The 20,454-nt window shown below is 50.2% G+C and overlaps 1 protein-coding gene across 1 annotated transcript in view; it reads left to right on the top strand.

Moving 5' to 3' along the window:
• LOC129843046 (contactin-1-like) overlaps window positions 1–18,112 on the top strand; it is a 52,973-nt gene extending 34,861 nt beyond the window's left edge. Inside the window, exons 19-23 of the mRNA XM_055911773.1 lie at window positions 15,326–15,447; window positions 15,942–16,131; window positions 16,220–16,341; window positions 16,546–16,702; window positions 16,971–18,112. Coding sequence (XP_055767748.1) covers window positions 15,326–15,447; window positions 15,942–16,131; window positions 16,220–16,341; window positions 16,546–16,702; window positions 16,971–17,053 — 674 coding nt within the window. The 3' untranslated portion in view covers window positions 17,054–18,112. The remainder of the gene's footprint in view (window positions 1–15,325; window positions 15,448–15,941; window positions 16,132–16,219; window positions 16,342–16,545; window positions 16,703–16,970) is intronic.
• The last annotated feature ends 2,342 nt before the right edge of the window (window positions 18,113–20,454 follow it).

The following is a 20,454-nucleotide window of genomic DNA, read 5'->3' as shown; positions in this document are numbered from 1 at the left end:
ATGGTGAGGGTCATACTAACCCCTAACCCCATGAGATAGTGAGGGTCATACTAACCCCTAACCCCATGAGATGGTGAGGGTCATACTAACCCCTAACCCCATGAGATGGTGAGGGTCATACTAACCCCTAACCCCTAACCCCATGAGATGGTGAGGGTCATACTAACCCCTAACCCCTAACTCCATGAGATGGTGAGGGTCATACTAACCCCTAACCCCATGAGATGGTGAGGGTCATACTAACCCCTAGCCCCACGAGATGGTGAGGGTCATACTAACTCCTAACCCCACGAGATGGTGAGGGTCATACTAACCCCTAACCCCATGAGATGGTGAGGGTCATACTAACCCCTAACCCCACGAGATGGTGAGGGTCATACTAACCCCTAACCCCACGAGATGGTGAGGATCATTCTAACCCCTAACCCAACGAGATAGGGAGCGTCATACTAACTCCTAACCCCACGAGATGGTGAGGGTCATACTAACTCCTAACCCCACGAGATGGTGAGGGTCATACTAACTCCTAACCCCACGAGATGGTGAGGGTCATACTAACTCCTAACCCCACGAGATGGTGAGGGTCATACTAACCCCTAACCCCTAACCCCATGAGATGGTGAGGGTCATACTAACCCCTAACCCCTAACTCCATGAGATGGTGAGGGTCATACTAACCCCTAACCCCATGAGATGGTGAGGGTCATACTAACCCCTAGCCCCACGAGATGGTGAGGGTCATACTAACTCCTAACCCCACGAGATGGTGAGGGTCATACTAACCCCTAACCCCATGAGATGGTGAGGGTCATACTAACCCCTAACCCCATGAGATGGTGAGGGTCATACTAACCCCTAACCCCACGAGATGGTGAGGATCATTCTAACCCCTAACCCAACGAGATAGTGAGGGTCATACTAACTCCTAACCCCACGAGATGGTGAGGGTCATACTAACTCCTAACCCCACGAGATGGTGAGGGTCATACTAACTCCTAACCCCACGAGATGGTGAGGGTCATACTAACTCCTAACCCCACGAGATGGTGAGGGTCATACTAACCCCTAACCCCATGAGATGGTGAGGGTCATACTAACCCCTAACCCCTAGCCCCACGAGATTGTGAGGGTCATACTAACCCCTAACCCCTAACCCCATGAGATGGTGAGGGTCATACTAACCCCTAACCCCACGAGATGGTGAGGGTCATACTAACCCCTAACCCCATGAGATGGTGAGGGTCATACTAACCCCTAACCCCACGAGATGGTGAGGATCATACTAACCCCTAACCCCATGAGATGGTGAGGGTCATACGAACCCCTAGCCCCACGAGATAGTGAGGGTCATACTAACCCCTAACCCCTAACCCAATGAGATGGTGAGGGTCATACTAACCCCTAACCCCATGAGATGTTGAGGGTCATACTAACCCCTAACCCCACGAGATGGTGAGGGTCATACTAACCCCTAACCCCTAACCCCACGAGATGGTGAGGGTCATACTAACCCCTAACCCCACGAGATGGTGAGGGTCATACTAACCCCTAACCCCACGAGATGGTGAGGATCATTCTAACCCCTAACCCAACGAGATAGTGAGCGTCATACTAACTCCTAACCCCACGAGATGGTGAGGGTCATACTAACTCCTAACCCCACGAGATGGTGAGGGTCATACTAACTCCTAACCCCACGAGATGGTGAGGGTCATACTAACTCCTAACCCCACGAGATGGTGAGGGTCATACTAACCCCTAACCCCTAACCCCATGAGATGGTGAGGGTCATACTAACCCCTAACCCCTAACTCCATGAGATGGTGAGGGTCATACTAACCCCTAACCCCATGAGATGGTGAGGGTCATACTAACCCCTAGCCCCACGAGATGGTGAGGGTCATACTAACTCCTAACCCCACGAGATGGTGAGGGTCATACTAACCCCTAACCCCATGAGATGGTGAGGGTCATACTAACCCCTAACCCCATGAGATGGTGAGGGTCATACTAACCCCTAACCCCACGAGATGGTGAGGATCATTCTAACCCCTAACCCAACGAGATAGTGAGGGTCATACTAACTCCTAACCCCACGAGATGGTGAGGGTCATACTAACTCCTAACCCCACGAGATGGTGAGGGTCATACTAACTCCTAACCCCACGAGATGGTGAGGGTCATACTAACTCCTAACCCCACGAGATGGTGAGGGTCATACTAACCCCTAACCCCATGAGATGGTGAGGGTCATACTAACCCCTAACCCCTAGCCCCACGAGATTGTGAGGGTCATACTAACCCCTAACCCCTAACCCCATGAGATGGTGAGGGTCATACTAACCCCTAACCCCACGAGATGGTGAGGGTCATACTAACCCCTAACCCCATGAGATGGTGAGGGTCATACTAACCCCTAACCCCACGAGATGGTGAGGATCATACTAACCCCTAACCCCATGAGATGGTGAGGGTCATACGAACCCCTAGCCCCACGAGATAGTGAGGGTCATACTAACCCCTAACCCCTAACCCAATGAGATGGTGAGGGTCATACTAACCCCTAACCCCATGAGATGTTGAGGGTCATACTAACCCCTAACCCCACGAGATGGTGAGGGTCATACTAACCCCTAACCCCTAACCCCACGAGATGGTGAGGGTCATACTAACCCCTAACCCCACGAGATGGTGAGGATCATACTAACCCCTAACCCCACGAGATGGTGAGGGTCATACTAACCCCTAACCCCTAACCCCACGAGATGGTGAGGATCATACTAACCCCTAACCCCACGAGATGGTGAGGGTCGTACTAACCCCTAACCCCTAACCCCACGAGATGGTGAGGGTCATACTAACCCCTAACCCCTAACCCCACGAGATGGTGAGGATCATACTAACCCCTAACCCCTAACCCCATGAGATGGTGAGGGTCATACTAACCCCTAACCCCTAACCCCATGAGATGGTGAGGGTCATCCTAACCCCTAACCCCACGAGATGGTGAGGGTCATCCTAACCCATAACCCCACGAGATGGTGAGGGTCATACTACCCCCTAACCCCATGAGATGGTGAGGGTCATACTAACCCCTAACCCCACGAGATGGTGAGGGTCGTACTAACCCCTAACCCCACGAGATGGTGAGGGTCGTACTAACCCCTAACCCCATGAGATGGTGAGGGTCGTACTAACCCCTAACCCCAAGAGATAGTGAGGGTCATACTAAACCCTAACCCCACGAGATGGTGAGGGTCGTACTAACCCTTGAGATGGTGAGGGTCATACTAACCCCTAACCCCACGAGATGGTGAGGGTCGTACTAACCCTTGAGATGGTGAGGGTCATACTAAACCCTAACCCCACGAGATGGTGAGGGTCATACTAACCCCTAACCCCATGAGATGGTGAGGGTCGTACTAACCCCTAACCCCTAACCCCACGAGATGGTGAGGGTCATACCAACCCCTAACCCCACGAGATGGTGAGGGTAATACTAACCCCTAACCCCACGAGATGGTGAGGGTCATACTAACCCCTAACCCCATGAGATGGTGAGGGTCATACTAAGCCCTAACCCCACGAGATGGTGAGGGTCATACTAACCCCTAACCCCACGAGATGGTGAGGATCATACTAACCCCTAACCCCATGAGATGGTGAGGGTCATACGAACCCCTAGCCCCACGAGATAGTGAGGGTCATACTAACCCCTAACCCCTAACCCAATGAGATGGTGAGGGTCATACTAACCCCTAACCCCATGAGATGTTGAGGGTCATACTAACCCCTAACCCCACGAGATGGTGAGGGTCATACTAACCCCTAACCCCTAACCCCACGAGATGGTGAGGGTCATACTAACCCCTAACCCCACGAGATGGTGAGGATCATACTAACCCCTAACCCCACGAGATGGTGAGGGTCATACTAACCCCTAACCCCTAACCCCACGAGATGGTGAGGATCATACTAACCCCTAACCCCACGAGATGGTGAGGGTCGTACTAACCCCTAACCCCTAACCCCACGAGATGGTGAGGGTCATACTAACCCCTAACCCCTAACCCCACGAGATGGTGAGGATCATACTAACCCCTAACCCCTAACCCCATGAGATGGTGAGGGTCATACTAACCCCTAACCCCTAACCCCATGAGATGGTGAGGGTCATCCTAACCCCTAACCCCACGAGATGGTGAGGGTCATCCTAACCCATAACCCCACGAGATGGTGAGGGTCATACTACCCCCTAACCCCATGAGATGGTGAGGGTCATACTAACCCCTAACCCCACGAGATGGTGAGGGTCGTACTAACCCCTAACCCCACGAGATGGTGAGGGTCGTACTAACCCCTAACCCCATGAGATGGTGAGGGTCGTACTAACCCCTAACCCCAAGAGATAGTGAGGGTCATACTAAACCCTAACCCCACGAGATGGTGAGGGTCGTACTAACCCTTGAGATGGTGAGGGTCATACTAACCCCTAACCCCACGAGATGGTGAGGGTCGTACTAACCCTTGAGATGGTGAGGGTCATACTAAACCCTAACCCCACGAGATGGTGAGGGTCATACTAACCCCTAACCCCATGAGATGGTGAGGGTCGTACTAACCCCTAACCCCTAACCCCACGAGATGGTGAGGGTCATACCAACCCCTAACCCCACGAGATGGTGAGGGTAATACTAACCCCTAACCCCACGAGATGGTGAGGGTCATACTAACCCCTAACCCCATGAGATGGTGAGGGTCATACTAAGCCCTAACCCCACGAGATGGTGAGGGTCATACTAACCCCTAACCCCATGAGATGGTGAGGGTCATACTAACCCCTAACCCCTAACCTCATGAGATGGTGAGGGTCATACTAACCCCTAACCCCATGAGATGGTGAGGGTCATACTAACCCCTAACCCCTAACCCCATGAGATGGTGAGGGTCATACTAAGCCCTAACCCCACGAGATGGTGAGGGTCATACTAACCCCTAACCCCTAACCTCATGAGATTGTGAGGGTCATACTAACCCCTAACCCCACGAGATAGTGAGGGTGATACTAACCCCTAACCCCTAACCCCACGAGATGGTGAGGGTCGTACTAACCCCTAACCCCACGAGATGGTGAGGGTCATACTAACCCCTAACCCCATGAGATGGTGAGGGTCGTACTAACCCCTAACCCCACGAGATGGTGAGGGTCATACTAACCCCTAACCCCACGAGATAGTGAGGGTCATACTAACCCCTAACCCCATGAGATGGTGAGGGTCATACTAACCCCTAACCCCACGAGATGGTGAGGGTCGTACTAACCCTTGAGATGGTGAGGGTCATACTAACCCCTAACCCCACGAGATGGTGAGGGTCGTACTAACCCTTGAGATGGTGAGGGTCATACTAAACCCTAACCCCACGAGATGGTGAGGGTCATACTAACCCCTAACCCCATGAGATGGTGAGGGTCATACTAACCCCTAACCCCATGAGATGGTGAGGGTCATACTAACCCCTAACCCCACGAGATGGTGAGGGTCGTACTAACCCCTAACCCCTAACCCCACGAGATGGTGAGGGTCATACTAACCCCTAAACCCACGAGATGGTGAGGGTCATACTAACCCCTAAACCCACGAGATGGTGAGGGTCATACTAACCCCTAACCCCATGAGATAGTGAGGGTCATACTAACCCCTAACCCCATGAGATGGTGAGGGTCATACTAACCCCTAACCCCATGAGATGGTGAGGGTCATACTAACCCCTAACCCCTAACCCCATGAGATGGTGAGGGTCATACTAACCCCTAACCCCTAACCCCATGAGATGGTGAGGGTCATACTAACCCCTAACCCCTAACCCCATGAGATGGTGAGGGTCATACTAACCCCTAACCCCATGAGATGGTGAGGGTCATACTAACCCCTAGCCCCACGAGATGGTGAGGGTCATACTAACTCCTAACCCCACGAGATGGTGAGGGTCATACTAACCCCTAACCCCATGAGATGGTGAGGGTCATACTAACCCCTAACCCCACGAGATGGTGAGGGTCATACTAACCCCTAACCCCATGAGATGGTGAGGGTCATACTAACCCCTAACCCCACGAGATGGTGAGGATCATTCTAACCCCTAACCCAACGAGATAGTGAGGGTCATACTAACTCCTAACCCCACGAGATGGTGAGGGTCATACTAACTCCTAACCCCACGAGATGGTGAGGGTCATACTAACTCCTAACCCCACGAGATGGTGAGGGTCATACTAACTCCTAACCCCACGAGATGGTGAGGGTCATACTAACCCCTAACCCCATGAGATGGTGAGGGTCATACTAACCCCTAACCCCTAGCCCCACGAGATGGTGAGGGTCATACTAACCCCTAACCCCTAACCCCATGAGATGGTGAGGGTCATACTAACCCCTAACCCCACGAGATGGTGAGGGTCATACTAACCCCTAACCCCATGAGATGGTGAGGGTCATACTAACCCCTAACCCCACGAGATGGTGAGGATCATACTAACCCCTAACCCCATGAGATGGTGAGGGTCATACTAACCCCTAGCCCCACGAGATAGTGAGGGTCATACTAACCCCTAACCCCTAACCCAATGAGATGGTGAGGGTCATACTAACCCCTAACCCCATGAGATGGTGAGGGTCATACTAACCCCTAACCCCACGAGATGGTGAGGGTCATACTAACCCCTAACCCCACGAGATGGTGAGGGTCATACTAACCCCTAACCCCTAACCCCACGAGATGGTGAGGGTCATACTAACCCCTAACCCCACGAGATGGTGAGGATCATACTAACCCCTAACCCCACGAGATGGGGAGGGTCATACTAACCCCTAACCTCTAACCCCACGAGATGGTGAGGATCATACTAACTCCTAACCCCACGAGATGGTGAGGGTCGTACTAACCCCTAACCCCACAAGATGGTGAGGGTCATACTAACCCCTAACCCCTAACCCCACGAGATGGTGAGGATCATACTAACCCCTAACCCCTAACCCCATGAGATGGTGAGGGTCATACTAACCCCTAACCCCTAACCCCATGAGATGGTGAGGGTCATCCTAACCCCTAACCCCACGAGATGGTGAGGGTCGTACTAACCCTTGAGATGGTGAGGGTCATACTAACCCCTAACCCCACGAGATGGTGAGGGTCGTACTAACCCTTGAGATGGTGAGGGTCATACTAAACCCTAACCCCACGAGATGGTGAGGGTCATACTAACCCCTAACCCCATGAGATGGTGAGGGTCGTACTAACCCCTAACCCCTAACCCCACGAGATGGTGAGGGTCATACCAACCCCTAACCCCACGAGATGGTGAGGGTAATACTAACCCCTAACCCCACGAGATGGTGAGGGTCATACTAACCCCTAACCCCATGAGATGGTGAGGGTCATACTAAGCCCTAACCCCACGAGATGGTGAGGGTCATACTAACCCCTAACCCCACGAGATGGTGAGGATCATACTAACCCCTAACCCCATGAGATGGTGAGGGTCATACGAACCCCTAGCCCCACGAGATAGTGAGGGTCATACTAACCCCTAACCCCTAACCCAATGAGATGGTGAGGGTCATACTAACCCCTAACCCCATGAGATGTTGAGGGTCATACTAACCCCTAACCCCACGAGATGGTGAGGGTCATACTAACCCCTAACCCCTAACCCCACGAGATGGTGAGGGTCATACTAACCCCTAACCCCACGAGATGGTGAGGATCATACTAACCCCTAACCCCACGAGATGGTGAGGGTCATACTAACCCCTAACCCCTAACCCCACGAGATGGTGAGGATCATACTAACCCCTAACCCCACGAGATGGTGAGGGTCGTACTAACCCCTAACCCCTAACCCCACGAGATGGTGAGGGTCATACTAACCCCTAACCCCTAACCCCACGAGATGGTGAGGATCATACTAACCCCTAACCCCTAACCCCATGAGATGGTGAGGGTCATACTAACCCCTAACCCCTAACCCCATGAGATGGTGAGGGTCATCCTAACCCCTAACCCCACGAGATGGTGAGGGTCATCCTAACCCATAACCCCACGAGATGGTGAGGGTCATACTACCCCCTAACCCCATGAGATGGTGAGGGTCATACTAACCCCTAACCCCACGAGATGGTGAGGGTCGTACTAACCCCTAACCCCACGAGATGGTGAGGGTCGTACTAACCCCTAACCCCATGAGATGGTGAGGGTCGTACTAACCCCTAACCCCAAGAGATAGTGAGGGTCATACTAAACCCTAACCCCACGAGATGGTGAGGGTCGTACTAACCCTTGAGATGGTGAGGGTCATACTAACCCCTAACCCCACGAGATGGTGAGGGTCGTACTAACCCTTGAGATGGTGAGGGTCATACTAAACCCTAACCCCACGAGATGGTGAGGGTCATACTAACCCCTAACCCCATGAGATGGTGAGGGTCGTACTAACCCCTAACCCCTAACCCCACGAGATGGTGAGGGTCATACCAACCCCTAACCCCACGAGATGGTGAGGGTAATACTAACCCCTAACCCCACGAGATGGTGAGGGTCATACTAACCCCTAACCCCATGAGATGGTGAGGGTCATACTAAGCCCTAACCCCACGAGATGGTGAGGGTCATACTAACCCCTAACCCCATGAGATGGTGAGGGTCATACTAACCCCTAACCCCTAACCTCATGAGATGGTGAGGGTCATACTAACCCCTAACCCCATGAGATGGTGAGGGTCATACTAACCCCTAACCCCTAACCCCATGAGATGGTGAGGGTCATACTAAGCCCTAACCCCACGAGATGGTGAGGGTCATACTAACCCCTAACCCCTAACCTCATGAGATTGTGAGGGTCATACTAACCCCTAACCCCACGAGATAGTGAGGGTGATACTAACCCCTAACCCCTAACCCCACGAGATGGTGAGGGTCGTACTAACCCCTAACCCCACGAGATGGTGAGGGTCATACTAACCCCTAACCCCATGAGATGGTGAGGGTCGTACTAACCCCTAACCCCACGAGATGGTGAGGGTCATACTAACCCCTAACCCCACGAGATAGTGAGGGTCATACTAACCCCTAACCCCATGAGATGGTGAGGGTCATACTAACCCCTAACCCCACGAGATGGTGAGGGTCGTACTAACCCTTGAGATGGTGAGGGTCATACTAACCCCTAACCCCACGAGATGGTGAGGGTCGTACTAACCCTTGAGATGGTGAGGGTCATACTAAACCCTAACCCCACGAGATGGTGAGGGTCATACTAACCCCTAACCCCATGAGATGGTGAGGGTCATACTAACCCCTAACCCCATGAGATGGTGAGGGTCATACTAACCCCTAACCCCACGAGATGGTGAGGGTCGTACTAACCCCTAACCCCTAACCCCACGAGATGGTGAGGGTCATACTAACCCCTAAACCCACGAGATGGTGAGGGTCATACTAACCCCTAAACCCACGAGATGGTGAGGGTCATACTAACCCCTAACCCCATGAGATAGTGAGGGTCATACTAACCCCTAACCCCATGAGATGGTGAGGGTCATACTAACCCCTAACCCCATGAGATGGTGAGGGTCATACTAACCCCTAACCCCTAACCCCATGAGATGGTGAGGGTCATACTAACCCCTAACCCCTAACCCCATGAGATGGTGAGGGTCATACTAACCCCTAACCCCTAACCCCATGAGATGGTGAGGGTCATACTAACCCCTAACCCCATGAGATGGTGAGGGTCATACTAACCCCTAGCCCCACGAGATGGTGAGGGTCATACTAACTCCTAACCCCACGAGATGGTGAGGGTCATACTAACCCCTAACCCCATGAGATGGTGAGGGTCATACTAACCCCTAACCCCACGAGATGGTGAGGGTCATACTAACCCCTAACCCCATGAGATGGTGAGGGTCATACTAACCCCTAACCCCACGAGATGGTGAGGATCATTCTAACCCCTAACCCAACGAGATAGTGAGGGTCATACTAACTCCTAACCCCACGAGATGGTGAGGGTCATACTAACTCCTAACCCCACGAGATGGTGAGGGTCATACTAACTCCTAACCCCACGAGATGGTGAGGGTCATACTAACTCCTAACCCCACGAGATGGTGAGGGTCATACTAACCCCTAACCCCATGAGATGGTGAGGGTCATACTAACCCCTAACCCCTAGCCCCACGAGATGGTGAGGGTCATACTAACCCCTAACCCCTAACCCCATGAGATGGTGAGGGTCATACTAACCCCTAACCCCACGAGATGGTGAGGGTCATACTAACCCCTAACCCCATGAGATGGTGAGGGTCATACTAACCCCTAACCCCACGAGATGGTGAGGATCATACTAACCCCTAACCCCATGAGATGGTGAGGGTCATACTAACCCCTAGCCCCACGAGATAGTGAGGGTCATACTAACCCCTAACCCCTAACCCAATGAGATGGTGAGGGTCATACTAACCCCTAACCCCATGAGATGGTGAGGGTCATACTAACCCCTAACCCCACGAGATGGTGAGGGTCATACTAACCCCTAACCCCACGAGATGGTGAGGGTCATACTAACCCCTAACCCCTAACCCCACGAGATGGTGAGGGTCATACTAACCCCTAACCCCACGAGATGGTGAGGATCATACTAACCCCTAACCCCACGAGATGGGGAGGGTCATACTAACCCCTAACCTCTAACCCCACGAGATGGTGAGGATCATACTAACTCCTAACCCCACGAGATGGTGAGGGTCGTACTAACCCCTAACCCCACAAGATGGTGAGGGTCATACTAACCCCTAACCCCTAACCCCACGAGATGGTGAGGATCATACTAACCCCTAACCCCTAACCCCATGAGATGGTGAGGGTCATACTAACCCCTAACCCCTAACCCCATGAGATGGTGAGGGTCATCCTAACCCCTAACCCCACGAGATGGTGAGGGTCATCCTAACCCATAACCCCACGAGATGGTGAGGGTCATACTACCCCCTAACCCCATGAGATGGTGAGGGTCATACTAACCCCTAACCCCACGAGATGGTGAGGGTCATACTAACCCCTAACCCCACGAGATGGTGAGGGTCGTACTAACCCCTAACCCCACGAGATGGTGAGGGTCGTACTAACCCCTAACCCCATGAGATGGTGAGGGTCGTACTAACCCCTAACCCCAAGAGATAGTGAGGGTCATACTAAACCCTAACCCCACGAGATGGTGAGGGTCGTACTAACCCTTGAGATGGTGAGGGTCATACTAACCCCTAACCCCACGAGATGGTGAGGGTCGTACTAACCCTTGAGATGGTGAGGGTCATACTAAACCCTAACCCCACGAGATGGTGAGGGTCATACTAACCCCTAACCCCATGAGATGGTGAGGGTCGTACTAACCCCTAACCCCTAACCCCACGAGATGGTGAGGGTCATACTAACCCCTAACCCCACGAGATGGTGAGGGTCATACTAACCCCTAACCCCACGAGATGGTGAGGGTAATACTAACCCCTAACCCCACGAGATGGTGAGGGTCATACTAACCCCTAACCCCATGAGATGGTGAGGGTCATACTAAGCCCTAACCCCACGAGATGGTGAGGGTCATACTAACCCCTAACCCCATGAGATGGTGAGGGTCATACTAACCCCTAACCCCTAACCTCATGAGATGGTGAGGGTCATACTAACCCCTAACCCCATGAGATGGTGAGGGTCATACTAACCCCTAACCCCACGAGATGGTGAGGGTCGTACTAACCCTTGAGATGGTGAGGGTCATACTAACCCCTAACCCCATGAGATGGTGAGGGTCATACTAACCCCTAACCCCTAACCTCATGAGATGGTGAGGGTCATACTAACCCCTAACCCCATGAGATGGTGAGGGTCATACTAAACCCTAACCCCACGAGATGGTGAGGGTCGTACTAACCCTTGAGATGGTGAGGGTCATACTAACCCCTAACCCCACGAGATGGTGAGGGTCGTACTAACCCTTGAGATGGTGAGGGTCATACTAAACCCTAACCCCACGAGATGGTGAGGGTCATACTAACCCCTAACCCCATGAGATGGTGAGGGTCATACTAACCCCTAACCCCACGAGATGGTGAGGGTCGTACTAACCCCTAACCCCTAACCCCACGAGATCGTGAGGGTCATACTAACCCCTAACCCCTAACCCCACGAGATGGTGAGGGTCATACTAACCCCTAACCCCACGAGATGGTGAGGGTAATACTAACCCCTAACCCCACGAGATGGTGAGGGTCATACTAACCCCTAACCCCATGAGATGGTGAGGGTCATACTAAGCCCTAACCCCACGAGATGGTGAGGGTCATACTAACCCCTAACCCCTAACCTCATGAGATGGTGAGGGTCATACTAACCCCTAACCCCACGAGATAGTGAGGGTGATACTATCCCCTAACCCCTAAACCCACGAGATGGTGAGGGTCATACTAACCCCTAACCCCACGAGATGGTGAGGGTCATACTAACCCCTAACCCCATGAGATGGTGAGGGTCGTACTAACCCCTAACCCCACGAGATGGTGAGGGTCATACTAACCCCTAACCCCACGAGATAGTGAGGGTCATACTAACCCCTAACCCCACGAGATGGTGAGATTCATACTAGCTGTATGACCACATACCGGTTCAACCCTAACCTCAACCACAACCCTAACCCTAGCCTCAAACCAGAGAAGAACAGCTGAGTCCAGGTGAGCAGCCAATCTGAAGACCTTGGCTCCACTTGGTCTGAATGGCCTTGATCATGGGAGTCAGTGAGGGCCAATCAGGAGAGCTGGAGGGGATACCACCACCAGGAGGAAGTTCCATTAAAAACAATTGATTTATTGGCCCGCTTGACTTTCATATTTAATGTTCTTATATGAAGCACTTTAACACAGCACGCATTTATGCAGCACTGAATTCCTTAATTCCTTCATCCCCTGGTGTGATTTTTAATTATGTACTATATTATTTACTTATTCAATTATTTATCTATTAAATAATTGATCCAGCTTGCATGTTCTTCAACTTGTTCACTCTCAGCACTTAATCAACCCTTCCTCCTGTTGTTGAACTGTCGTGGTGACCCCTCTGAGCTCTCGGCCTTTCTGACGCACAACATAGAAACAGGGCAGAAAGTTGCAATAGGCCCTTGCAACCCAAGGTTTCATACCAGCATAAACAGAAACCCTCTTAAACCTAAACACAACCCTAGCCTCAACCCTAACCCTAATCCTCAAACCTAACCCTAGCCTCAACCCTAAACCTAACCCTCAATCCTAAATCTAACCCTCAAACCTAACCCTCAACCCTAAACCTAACCCTCAACCCTAAACCTAACCCTCAAACCTAAACCTAACCCTAAACCTAACCCTAAACCTAACCCTAAACCTAACCCTCAACCCTACACCTAACCCTAAACCTTAACCCTAAACCTAACCCTAGCCTCAACCCTAAACCTAACCCTCAACCCTAAACCTTAGCCTCAATCCTAAACCTAACCCTCAACCCTAAAACTAACCCTAGCCTCAAACCTAACCCTAAACCTAACCCTCAACCTAACCCTAGCCTCAACCCTAAACCTAACCCTCAACTCTAAACCTAACCCTCAAACCTAAACCTAACCCTCAACCCTAAACCTAACCCTCAACCCTAAACCTAACCCTCAAACCTAAACCTAACCCTCAACCCTAAACCTAACCCTAGCCTCAAACCTAACCCTAGCCTCAACCCTAACCCTAACCCTCAACCCTAAATCTAACCCTCAAACCTAAATCTAACCCTAGCCTCAACCCTAAACATCACCGGTCTGGAGATGAAAGCCTCCTGGACCATAGGCCAGAGAAGAGCAACTGAATCCAGGTGGATAGCAAAACTTAAGCTCCACTTGGTATGAATGGTAGAGTAGGATAAAGCACTGACAGTAGGAGTTAGTGAGGGCTTAATTTAGAGAGCAGGAGGGGCCACCAATACGAGGAGGAAGTTCAGTAAAAAAAGAATGTATTTATTTAATCTGGTTTTGTCTTTTTTATATTGAAGCTTATTACATCAAGCACTTTAACACAGCACTTATCTCTGGAGCACTTAGTCCCTTCATCCCTTGGTGTGATTTCCACTTATGTACCTATTTAATTATTTATCTATTCATTTATTGATCCAGTTTGCATGTTTTTTTATATGATTTTATTATATACATTTGTTTTAAAATTAAGCGTGTTTACCCCCAGCACTTGATCAACAATTGCCTTCCTCCTGTTGTTGAACTGTCGTGGTGACCCCTCGGAGCTCTTGGCCTTTCATGTTCTCTCACCGTCTCTAGACCGCTCTGATGTACAATATAGAAACAGGGCAGAAAGTTGCAATAGGCCTGTGCAACCCAAGGTTTGATACCAGCATAAACAGAAACCCTCTTAACCCTAACCCTAGCCTCAGCCCTAACCCTAACCCTACCCTCAGCCCTAACCCTAACCCCTAGCCTCAGCCCTAGCCTCAGCCCTAACCCTAATACCTAGCCTCAGCCCTAACCCCTAGCCTTAGCCCTAACCCTAGCCCTAACCCTAACCCTAGCCTCTGCCCTAACCCTACCCTCAGCCCTAACCCCTAGCCTCAGCCCTAACCCTAACCCCTAGCCTCAGCCCTAACCCTAACCCTACCCTCAGCCCTAACCCTAACCCCTAGCCTCAGCCCTAACCCTAGCCCTAACCCTAGCCTCAGCCCTAACCCTAGCCCTAACCCTAACCCTAGCCTCAGCCCTAACCCTAACCCTTCCCTCAGCCCTAACCCTAACCCTAACCCTAGCCTCAGCCCTAACCCTCATCCCTAACCCTAGCCTCAACCCTAACCCTAACCCTAACCCCAGCCCTAACCCTAGCCCCAGCCCTAACCCTAGCCTCAGCCCTAACCCTAACCTCAGCGCTAACCCTAACCCTAGCCCTAACCCCTAGCCTCAGCCCTAACCCTAGCCCTAACCCCTAGCCCCAGCCCTAACCCTAGCCCTAACACTAACCCCTAGCCTCAGCCCTAACCCTAGCCCTAACCCTAGCCTCAGCCCTAACCCTAACCCTACCCTCAGCCCTAACCCTAACCCTAGCCTCAGCCCTAACCCTCAGCCCTAACCCTTGCCCTAACCCTCAGCCCTAACCCTAGCCATGGTAAACATGTTCTTTAACCTCTTCACCATGATAGGCAGCCTTTACAAGTTTCTCTCAATCTGGTCTACCCCCCCCCCCCCTCTCTCTCTCTCCACTAGTCCCCTCTGAGTCTCCTACAGATGTATACTCCAGGCCTGTCTCGTCCCACGAAGCTCTGGTCTGGTGGATACCAGTCATGGACACTGGTACCGGCCTTCAGCAGTACATAGATGGTTACCAGGTCTGTAGCTCTGTAAATCTCCTGGATGTCTGTGATTTATGGGGAAGGACACATTTTCCTGGTCAGATGACGATGGTCTGGTTAAGTGACCAGGAAAAACACATGTCACTGGGCACAGACGTCACTTCAACATCTAGTTTTGATTTACATTTGGTTGAGCTGTCAACTAACGTGAATTCAATGTGAAATCAACAACAACAAAAGTATCATGTCATTGGATTTATGTTTAAAGTTGGGTGAGAAAAATCAGTTGTTTTTGCATGAAATGACGTGGAAACGATATTGATTCAATTGGTTTTTGCCCAGTGGGATGGCCCTTCTCATGAGACCATAACAAATACAATACCTTGTGTTCAACTGTGGCTTCCTTGCCAGCCTGACGTGAAAGAAGTATAGGTCTCTGTGTGAGGAACTGGTGAACATTTTGATTGGATCACCAGTTTTGGTTCAAATTGATTGACACTTGCTCTGACCAATCTCGGCTTTCTGACCAGGTGAAGTACTGGAGGAAGTATGACGATACAGAGCCGGGGGCCAATCGTATCTTTGTGCCCGCCTCCATGAACCAGACCAGGCTGGAGAACATGCTGCCAGACTCCCACTACCTCATCGAGGTCAGAGCCTACAACGGAGCCGGTGTCGGCCCTCCCAGCGAACACTGCGAGATGTTCACCAAGAGAGCACGTAAGATGCCAAAACCACACGGACATTCCATATACAGGACATGTCTATTGTAGGTGATCTATTGAGATTTATATTCTTTTCTTTGCAGCTCCAAGTGTGGCTCCCCAAATGTGGCGTTACATCAGCTACTCTGGCAAGTGGCTGTACGTGTGGTGGCACCACATCTCCTACGACTGGTTTGGCAATGAGTCCTTCCCACTATATTATAAGGTATGTAAAGGCATTTTACTTTGTTTCATTTGAATCTTGCAGCAACTGGTGTGATCCAGTTTGAGCCTGTGGAAATAAGTGTCCTCAGAAGACAAGAAATCCTCTCCTCTCCTCTCCTCTCCTCTCCTCTCCTCTCCTCTCCTCTCCTCTCCTCTCCTCTCCTCTCCTCTCCTCCCCTCCCCTCTCCTCTCCTCTCCTCTACAGGTGATGTTCAGGAAGACTGGCTACATCACAGGGCCGATCTACATGACGGGCTGGCACTTCATTGACTTCCCCATGCCCCAGGTAGGGGACTACGAGCTGGAGGTCAGAGGTCGCTATGAGGGTGGAGACGGCCCCATCAGGAAGATCAGGCTTCAGGGTAAGTAAGGGATAGATGGGTCTACTGGTTAGTGTCTGTTTGGGGAATTGAAGGACTGTGTCAATTTGTTGGTGAATCTCAAAAGTATTTTCCTCGATTCATCATTTATTAGATTCCTCTCTCTTCACCTTCTTCTCAAAACGTCAGAGGGAAGGGAGGAGCGCATCAGAGGAAAAGATCTGAGGAGGAAAATACTTTTGAGTGTGTTTGATGTCCAGACAGTGTCTTACCCAGCATGCCTCTTACTGTGTCCCCTCCCCTCCTCCAGGTAAGGCGTCTTTCCTGAGACCCACTCTCAGTCTGGCCACCATGCTACTGCTGGCCCTGTGCATCGTGGGATTGGGGATATAGAGACCCAGGACATGTCTGGCTGAACTGTGGGAGGTTTGACAGAAACAACTCTCACATCAACTTCCTATATCTCCTTATGGACTTCCAATCTTTCCTCAACCTCTTACTGTCTGTATGTCTTCCCACAACAAAACAGAGCACCGTGCCACCATACAGAAATTACCTGCCTAGCTGTAGAACCTACGAATGTTACTGTACTGGAAGACATCCAAGAAATCCTTTCTGATGTATTTATTGAACAGCTACTGAAGGAATTGAACGGGTACAAAAGAGGAATAGAGTTTTTTCAATATGCCTTATGATGAATCATATTGTACAATCTTCCCAACATATTCTCTGAAATGTATAAGACAATGACTGACTGTAATCAACACTACACTGTATGACGTTTGTAGTGAGTAAACTGTAAAGGAATGATCAGAGTAAGATTGTATGTGGCTCAGACACCAACTACACAGTCTCTTCCTCCCTTTGACTCACCCAGCTGTTTGGATATTTAGTTTCCACACGTTTGCCATTTCAAGACGACACTAGATTAGAAGTAATGTGTGTTTATGTTTGATTGGTTCGTTGGAGAATCCTTTTAATTTTTCTGTATTGGTGCTGCTGTGAAAATAGATATTTAGTTTTGTTTCCTTTTCTGTTTATGTATCTCTTCAGATTCGTACACACACTCGGCTCACATGGATATCGCTATAACCAACTCTGCAGAGATCGCTAGCTTTGAATGCTATTCTTTCTTACACTGTACTATACCACACCGTTAATTAGCTTCGTATTCATAGTGAATTCTGTCTTCTAGATGCGCAAGCTAAAGCCATATCGCTTCGACAATGCCCTGGTATTTAGGCTTGTCCCGGTTTTTGCACTGACGATGGCAGAATGTTTTAACAGAATGGTAACAAGAAATCAGGGTTGAAGAATATTGATGTGCTGCTGTTTATTTTGTTATAGTATTTGTTTTCCCTTGCTATGTATACGAGGATCATGCTGTAAACTCATTAAATAGAATACACATGAACGCTCCAGGATTGTAAGTGTCATGTGAGCGTCACTAAATCTTGAGAGGTTTATTTGTTGTATTACTTTCATGATGCCAACAGAGGGCAGCATTCCTTCATTTTACTTTATTTACAGGTTACAGCCACTCATCTATGAAGACCTACTGCCAATCAATGTGAAAGGTGCGTCAGTACCTCTCGAGTGGACCTTTAGCAGTCCTTATAGAGCAGTACCTGTGGAGTGGACCTGTAGCAGTCCTTATAGAGCAGTACCTGTGGAGTGGACCTGTAGCAGTCCTTATAGAGCAGTACCTGTGGAGTGGACCTGTAGCAGTCCTTATAGAGCAGTACCTGTGGAGTAGACCTTTAGCAGTCCTTATAGAGCAGTACCTGTGGAGTGGACCTGTAGCAGTCCTTACAGAGCAGTACCTGTGGAGTGGACCTGTAGCAGTCCTTATAGAGCAGTACCTGTGGAGTGGACCTGTAGCAGTCCTTATAGAGCAGTACCTGTGGAGTAGACCTTTAGCAGTCCTTATAGAGCAGTACCTGTGGAGTGGACCTGTAGCAGTCCTTACAGAGCAGTACCTGTGGAGTGGACCTTTAGCAGTCCTTATAGAGCAGTACCTGTGGAGTGGACCTTTAGCAGTCCTTACAAAGCAATTCATTTTTTAAATTTCCTCTTTATTTAAACCAGGTAAGCTAGTTGAGAACAAGTTCTCATTTACAACTGTGACCTGGCCAAAATAAAGCAAAGCAGTGCGACAGAAACAACAACACAGAGTTACACATGGAATAAACAAACGTACAGTCAATAACACAATAGAAAGTAAAGAGTCTATATACAGTGTGTGCAAATGGCATGAGGAGGTAAGGCAATAAATAGGCCATAGTAGCAAAGTAATTACAATTTAGCAGATTAACACTGGAATGATAGATGAGCAGATGATGATGAGCAGATGATGGTGTGTAAGTAGTGATACTGGTGTGCAAAAGAGCAGCAAAGTAAATAAAAACAATATGGGGATGAGGTAGGTAGATTGAGTGGGCTATTTACAGATGGACTATGTACAGCTGCAGCGATCGGTTAGCTGCTCAGATAGCTGATGTTTAAAGTTAGTGAGGGAAATGTAAGTCTCCAGCTTCAGTGATTTTTGCAATTCGTTTCAGTCACTGGCAGCAGAGAACTGGAAGGAAAGGCGGCCAAAAGAGGTGTTGGCTTTGGGGATGACCAGTGAGATATACCTGCTGGAGCACGTGCTACGGGTGGGTGTTGTTATCGTGACCAGTGAGCTGAGATAAGGCGGAGCTTTACCTAGCAAAGCCTTATAGATGACCTGGAGCCAGTGGGTCTGGCGCCGAATATGTAGCGAAGGCCAGCCAACTATAGCATACAGGTCGTAGTGGTGGGTGATATAAGGCGCTTTGGTAACAAAACGGATGGAACTGTGATAGACTGCATCCAATTTGCTGAGTAGAGTATTGGAAGCTATTTTGTAGATGACATCGCCGTAGTTGAGGATCGGTAGGATAGTCAGTTTTACTAGGGTAAGTTTGGCGTCGTGAGTGAAGGAGATTTTGTTGAGAAATAGAAAGCAGACTCTAGATTTGATTTTGGATTGGAGATGTTTGATATGAGTCTGGAAGGAGAGTTTACAGTCTAGCCAGACACCTAGGTATTTGTAGTAGTCGGTCGGGCAGGTACGGGCAGCGATCGGTTGAAAAGCATGCATTTGGTTTTACCGGCGTTTAAGAGCAGTTGGAGGCCACGGAAGGAGTGTTGTATGGCATTGAAGCTTGTTTGGAGGTTAGTTAACACACAGTGTCCAAAGAAGGGCCAGAAGTACACAGAATGGTGTCGTCTGCGTAGAGGTGGGTCAGGGAATCAGCAAGAGCGACATCATTGATATATACAGAGAAAAGAGTCGGGTCCGAGAATTGAACCCTGTGGTACCCCCATAGAGACTGCCTGAGGTCCGGACAACAGGCCCTCCGATTTGACACACTGATCTCTCTCTGCGAAGTAGTTGGTGAACCAGGCGAGGCAGTCATTTGAGAAACCAAGGCTATTGAGTCTGCCGATAAGAATACGGTGATTGACAGAGTCGAAAGCCTTGGCCAGGTCGATGAAGACGGCTGCACAGTACTGTCTTTTATCGATGGCGGTTATGATATTGTTTAGTACCTTGGGCGTGGCTGAGGTGCACCTGTGACCAGCTCGGAAACCGGATTGCACAGCGGAGAAGGTACGGTGGGATTCGAAATGGTCAGTGATCTGTTTATTAGCTTGGCTTTCGAAGACTTTAGAAAGGCAAGGCAGGATGGATATAGGTCTGTAAGGGTCTAAAGTATCACCCCCTTTGAAGAGGGGGATGACCGCGGCAGCTTTCCAATCTTTAGGGA

This window comes from Salvelinus fontinalis, unplaced genomic scaffold (genome assembly GCF_029448725.1).
Source record: "Salvelinus fontinalis isolate EN_2023a unplaced genomic scaffold, ASM2944872v1 scaffold_0095, whole genome shotgun sequence".
NCBI lineage: Eukaryota > Metazoa > Chordata > Actinopteri > Salmoniformes > Salmonidae > Salvelinus > Salvelinus fontinalis.
Note: the sequence above shows the minus strand (reverse complement) of the source record. Positions and strands in the feature narration are given on the sequence as shown.